The 6,973-nt window shown below is 40.2% G+C and overlaps 1 protein-coding gene across 1 annotated transcript in view; it reads right to left on the minus strand.

Annotated features, from left to right (window-relative positions):
• pitx3 (paired-like homeodomain 3) overlaps window positions 1-3,302 on the minus strand; it is a 16,912-nt gene extending 13,610 nt beyond the window's left edge. Inside the window, exon 1 of the mRNA XM_008428964.2 lies at window positions 3,058-3,302. Coding sequence (XP_008427186.1) covers window positions 3,058-3,249 — 192 coding nt within the window. The 5' untranslated portion in view covers window positions 3,250-3,302. The remainder of the gene's footprint in view (window positions 1-3,057) is intronic.
• Window positions 3,303-6,973: the final 3,671 nt, after the last annotated feature.

The following is a 6,973-nucleotide window of genomic DNA, read 5'->3' on the forward strand; positions in this document are numbered from 1 at the left end:
ATATACGGCTGATTCAGATTTAACTACATTAATTCCAATTCTACTACTGTCAGGTTTAGTTTGTTATTATCCCAATTAATCAAAAAGTTTTCTTCAGGAGTAATCCAGGCAAACTGCATAATATCAATGGCTTCCCAGTCGTCCTGAGCAAGATTTGCTGAAGACTTTAAAGAAAAGACTATCATCTCAGATTTAAGAAAAATAGTATTCTGCTGTTGGATGGAGGTTTTTGTTGTGTCATTTTGGGGGAAAGAAAGTAAGATTGCTGAATGGGAAACCACTGAAATGAGATTGAAAAAGAATTTCTAGTTCAGAAAGATTTACCTTCCTGCCTCCTAATAGCAAATATATTAATTAAAATGACTCGGTGACTAATGTTTACATAACATATTAAAAGAATTACTGAGAACAAGTCTTTGTCTCAATTCAGATTTTGTTCATAGCGTCTGGGGATGGAGCAAGGTTTTCTGTTTGGACTCAATTTTACTTATTAAAAAAAAGTACTGCTGTTAGAGGGGTTGTCTTTTTTGGTGGTGTTTGGGATAGGCCTGGAGACCTGGGGGCCTGGAGACCTGGGGGCCTGGGGAACTGGATAACTGAATAAATAACTGAATAAAGAAAATCAGTCCACAGGTTTATTGTGAAACCGTGATTTTATTTCAGAACAGTGCAGAAAGACCGTGGCTGACTGGCATTGGCATCACAGAGGGGACTGCCCCCTCCCCCTCCCCCACTCCCCCACGGCCCCTTTTAACCTAACACACTCCTCAGGAGACAACGTCATGTTTCCGAAATCGGGAGCTCTCCTCCGTCGTCGGGCCCAGACAGCTGACACTGTGCAGCTCAGGGCCCGTCTGTGGAGAAGAGTGCGCTTTTACAGGGCCCCGGCTATTTCCTGGGGGGCACTATATGAGGCTCTGGAAAAACAACCTCTCTTACCCCCCACCCCCCACCCACCCCACAACCTGACGCGTTTTTAATTCACTCACAACATGAGATGTGGACTGCGTGTCTAACTTTGATGTTGAGGTGCAGCGGAGGCTTTCATTTAAATACCGCCTATGATAATAACAAATAAATAGTAATGAGAAGCAGAAATCCTCTCCCTTTTTTTTTTTTTTTTTTTTTTTTCCAGGAAATTGCCGGATCCATCTGGCGGCGCGGCGCATTCCGCTCGGCCCCGCACGCATTACTCTGGGAATTATTCATAAACGCGTCGAGAATTAATTCCCGGGATTAGGAGTTGATTAAGATGTGTGTCACTTTGCTGTCTGAGAACTTATTAAGGGTCTCCTCCAAGAGGCAGCAGATGGAATTCCAGACCAATGTTTGTAGATGTTAATTTCCACCCTGGTATAACATCTATTTGCATATGACTGAGGGACTGAGAGGCCGAGGCAGTCCTGCGGCACAATCACCAGGAAATAATTGTCTGTTCCGGGTAATAGGAGCCCTCTGCAGTGATTAACATGGAGCTCATTCACATCTAGAATTTAAAACGATTTATCGAATAATAATTTTAAAAAAAAACACTTATGTTGTTCATTTTGTAAGTGTAAAAACTTGAATAATTCAGCCTCAACTCATTAAGAGCATTTTTTTTTCTCCAGAGTAGCACACACACAATAAGGCTGTGATGATTTCTCATTTCATCATTTGGGCTCATTTTGTGAAGTAACCTATATTTTTAAAAATCGATTTAATTCAGAGTAGTTTCTATTAAATTAAGCGACATTTAAAAAAAAGATCTCAGGGGCCACAGAAGACAGGAGAAATTCATGTTCAACCTAACTGAGTTTAACGCAACTCAATTTGGAATTCATGCGTTTATTTATAGCAACAATGTTTCTACAGTCAGTGTACAATTAGCATTTTTGGAAATGAGATTTCAAGCCGACTAATAATAGTAGCATACCTGGGTTTATGTCGTATTGTGCTGTCAACTGCAGCATCCCGGTCGGCCTTCACGCACACGACCGGCTGATAACCAGTAAGGGGATATTTACATCCATCCCCTCAGGCCAAACGCTGACATGGATTAAACAAATCTCAGTTTCATACGTCCGGATTTGCAATTGGGCCTAAAGAGTCTATAAACTGAAGGTATCCAGAACCATGCAAATTGTTAAAATAACTTGACGGGTTTTATTACCAATTTTTTTAACTCATATTAAATTAATCAAACAACTGCTAACTAAATATCTAAATAAATAAATTAGTAAGGTTGTTATGAAACTTTAGGTTCAATGCAAACTGCGCTTTTCACATCCATTTACAAAAAACGCAGAGCTATTTATTAAGGATAAGAGTAGAGAAAAATGTTTATCTGACGTCAGACTGCGAGATTTTGCATATCGCAATTGTTATTGTTGGTATTATTATTATTATTATTATTATTATTATTATTATTATTATTATTATTATCATTATTAGAAACAATAATAATAATGTAGTTATTATTACTGTTAAAATTATCTTATATTTTGTGCCGCGTCAATTTGTAGCATAGCATATAATAAAGGTAAGACTTAAGGTGTGTGTGTGTGTGCGTGTGTGCGTGTGTGTGTGTGTGTGTGTGTGTGTGTGTGTGTGTGTGTGTGTGTGTGTGTGTGGTGTGTGCGTGTGTTGTCACCACAAACAACGGCAGCCTAAATGACAACGTCGTACTCATATCAAAATATTTTTTGACCATCCAAAATATTTGTCTTTCTGCGCAAATCACAACAGTTTTGCAAGGGGCACAACTAGTTAAAAAAAACAAAACATTCTGACTGCAATATTTATTTCCAACGGACACGAAAGCAGCTGTTGACTTTTTTTCCCCTTTTTTTTTTTGCCAACAGTGAAAACGAGAAATGACTTGGCGAACACACACGCAGCCTGATGCAGACTAAACGAACTGACCGTTCAGTTGAGCGAAAGTAGTTGTGTCAGCTCAGACACGTAAACACAAACACATGCTGATGAACAAAGTGACAGACAAGTAAAAAAAAAAAAGTGACAGACATGTAAAAAAAAAAAAAAAAAAAAGGAGGGAAAGTGCGCTCGTGCACTTACGTGAACTGCCGGTCTGGCTAAATGAATCCGAGGAAAGGGCAAAGAACTTTGCTGTGTGCTGCTGGGTTTCCTGGCCTCGGCTTCAGTGGTGACATGAACAAAAAGTTCCCAGGTGCGGCAAAATGTCAGGGAAAAGAGCCTGACAGCCAGCGGCGTTCCTCTTCTCGTTGTTCCCTCAGTGCTGATCAACATGAAGCTGCGCAGGACTGAGGCTCGATCCCCTCTCAGAGCAGAGGGACGGAGGTGGGCGGGGGTTCACTTCATGTTAAATATTGTGTGTGGCGTACAGGTCCTACTGAAGAAGGGACAGCCTGTCTTTCTCTCTCCCTCTTCCTTGTCTTTGTCTCTCTTCGAGCTCGTGAGGTCCAGACTAACACCGCCTCCACAGTTCTTCTCCCATTACCTGTCCACAAGCGTCTCCCCCCTTCTCTTCTTCTACCAACCCTTCCATTTATTCATAGATGGTTGGTTAAACTGGGGCCATAAATAAAATCTAAAAAAAAAACAACAACAAAAAACAACCACAATAAATGCACCTAGCTAGGCCGCTTCATACTCGGCTGCGAACCGCTCCATTGACCATAGCATGTGTAGTTGAGAATTAATTAATAAATGTTACATATTTACACATGGTCAAAACAACAATAAAATTAGCAGAATTTACTCAAATTTCATCATGAACTACTAAAACAGAGAAAACTGATGGATTGTATTGCTAATTTGAAGATCATTTGGTTTCCAGAGATAAATAAATACATTCACATTCCCGTTAGTGCTTAAATTTCGCGGGTACAAAGCAGCAACAATTTAAAATTGTATCCCTCAGTGTGCCAGACATTCCCTCCCCAACCCAACATGGGCCCCATTGATGGTGAGTTCCAATTTTAGTGAGAAAAAAAAACCTGATTGGTTGGAAGTTTTTTTTTTCTTAATCATAGGTAAATTTTGCTTGATACTTACACAGTTACAGTTAGAATCACATGACTAATGCCATTTGAAAATGTAGCTTATTAAACAAAATGTGTTGCATGTTTCCTCAGCTAATTTTGAAGCACAACATTAACACCATTAGCTAAACATAAACACCATTAGCTAAACAGTGTCACAGCCCACTCATCATGTATTTAAAAATGCAGAACAATTTTACTTTTCAATTTATACATTCGAAAAAGTATGGCATTAGTCAAGAAAGTGATAGATGCCATCCATCCATCCATCCATCCATCCATCCATCCATCCATCCATCCATCCATCCATCCATCCATCCATCCATCCATCCATCCATCCATCCATCCATCCATCCCAGACTTCCCTCTTCCCAGCCACTTGGGCCAGCTCCTCCAGGAACGAGCTGGCCCAAGTGACTGGGCATTCTTAGGACAACCGAGAAACATCGTCCCTCCAGTGTGTCTTTCTTTGGGAATCCACCCGGTTGGACGTGCCCAGAACACCTTCCCAGGGAGGCGTCCAGGAGGCATCCTAACCAGATGCCCAAGCCACCATCTTGGGCTTGGCATGGGCCTCCAGGTGAGATGGAGCCAGTTGAGATGGCTCCTCTGGACGTGAGAGAGCAGCAAGTGCCCAGACACGCTACAGAGAAAACTCATTTTGGCTGCTTGTATTCATGACCTCATTCTTTCAGTCATGACCGAAGATAGATGGATCGAGTAGATGAGGGTAGGAACATAGAAGTCTTTCTCCATGGCCTCTCCGAACTCCCGAGTTTTAGCCTCAGCAACCATTCGAGCCGCATGTCCCAGTTGGTCTGCTTCTGAACTCCCACAGGTCAAAAAGGCCTGATAAGACTCCTTCTTCAGCCTTACAGCATACCTCACCAAAGGTGTCCACCAGCGGGTTTCAGGATTGCTGCAGCAACAGGCACTGACAACCGTGCGGCCATAGCTCCAGTGGACAGTGCCGCACCTCTGTTCATCCGCATGTCCAAGACATGTGGCTGAAGATCCTCTTGTTCACTGGGTTGAACCCCAACATACAGGATCACAACCACAACAGGATCATCCAATGAAAATTGTAGCCAAACGTACTCCAATATGTGGACCAACATATTTTTTTGTATTTACAGGCTAGTATCTTTACTTTGCCAGTTATCTAAAATAATTTTTAAAAAAACATCACCCAAGGCGGTGATGCATTCATCAATAAGCATGACATATTAACGTATTGTCAGTCTGGTTTTGACAGGTCCTGGGTTGAGTTGGGTGTTTTCTGGGTAAGTAGGACCTTCTCTTTTAGCCATGCTGGGCAGTGAGTGATGAAATTGCTGGAGGCATCACAGTATATACTTGATTGTAACTTGATTGTACTCTATGTAGATGTTCCTCTGGCGAGAGATAGGTCCAACCAATCTACATCAACATTAAAGTGATAATCAGTTTAGTTAGATGCCGTGTTTAAATGTAGTACTGAGAAAGAAACATCTCATTCAGTTGGTCAGCTCAGTTCAAATTTTTCAATTTTTTTCTTAAGTTTTTTTTTTATATATTAAGGAATATGAAGATTGTTCTGTCAGAGATAAAAACCTCCTCTTCATTGAGATGCTTTCTACCAGCACCGTCCTCTTTCTACTGAAGACAATTATTTTATTGACTTAAAATGAATGTGTTTTGGATGGGCATAGTTACAAGGGGTGTAGCAATCCACATCGATTAAGTGATTCAATGATAAATGATCCGATTACAACAAGGCAAGACAAAAACGCAAATCTAACTTGTCCTCTTTAAGACAATGCAAGATTGTTGAAATGCATTTAAACTTGTTAAAATGTTTTGTTTATGACACCAAAAGAGAGTGAATTCTGTGTTATTGTACGTAAAAATGAACTTAAAAGTTCATTCTTGCTTGAATGGAATAAAGCTCAGCATCTGTTATGTTTGCTTTAATGTGTTGAGAAGTCATAAAGGCCTCCTTTAAGCTAACTAATTAAAAAATGCACTTTAACATGAGTCATTTGAGACTATTGAAAAGGTAATATATTATCATCACCTTTTTATTCATGAAGAAATATTTTTTTAATGTAAAATACTGATGCCTGTAATAACTTAGAAATAAAATGACCAAATCATATATGACTTGTGTTACGCCCCCAAGGTCTAGGGGTCCAGGGGTGATAACATAAAATGTGTCCAGAGGAACAAATGGTGTGTAAAATRATTTATTACAAGAAAGTTTTCCAAAACAATACAATTTAACCCAACTAATGCAAAACAAAAGGGGTTAACAAACTAAAGAATATTAAGTGCAAATTAAAGTTACAAAAGGGTCCAAACAAGTCACTTCAAAGTAAACTCAAAATAACCCAAAAATGGGAAAACAGGGAACACCCAAAGGGAATGTTAAGGGGAGCACAGAGCCTCCCAAACACGAGCTTCTAGCTTGTGAAGTGAAACTAAAGCAGTCAAACTACTTAGCAGAACAAGCAGAAACAAAACAGTTAAAAAATCGCCACAGCAGTTGTACAAAATAGTTAAAACAAACTGCCTAAAGCAATTGCTAACACCAAACAAGGGGGACAGCTTTACAAAACCTCTTCAAACTAACTGCCCCTCTAGAGGAAGGATTCAAGAGCCCTTTATAGGGTGCAGGTGGGCCTCATCAACATCTGATTGATTTGAAAATCCTCTGCTGGTCCAATAGTGGAACTGCTCTCCGACAGCCTTCAGACCAGCCAATCAGGAAGAATCTGCATAACAAAAGGAGCCTGCACAGCCTCAAGAGGCCAAAGGCCATAACAAGAAGTGTGTTCAGACAGAAGAGGTTTAGGTAAAGTGGATAAAGTATAAAAAGGTTCAAGCCAGTGTTTATACCTAAAACCTTAAGATGCCTGTTAGAAAGCTGAGGATGAAGATTAATTTTCTTATTAATGTGGATACTTTTTCAGAGGAGCATAACTCATCTG

This window comes from Poecilia reticulata, linkage group LG15, assembly GCF_000633615.1.
Source record: "Poecilia reticulata strain Guanapo linkage group LG15, Guppy_female_1.0+MT, whole genome shotgun sequence".
Taxonomy (NCBI): Eukaryota; Metazoa; Chordata; class Actinopteri; order Cyprinodontiformes; family Poeciliidae; genus Poecilia; species Poecilia reticulata.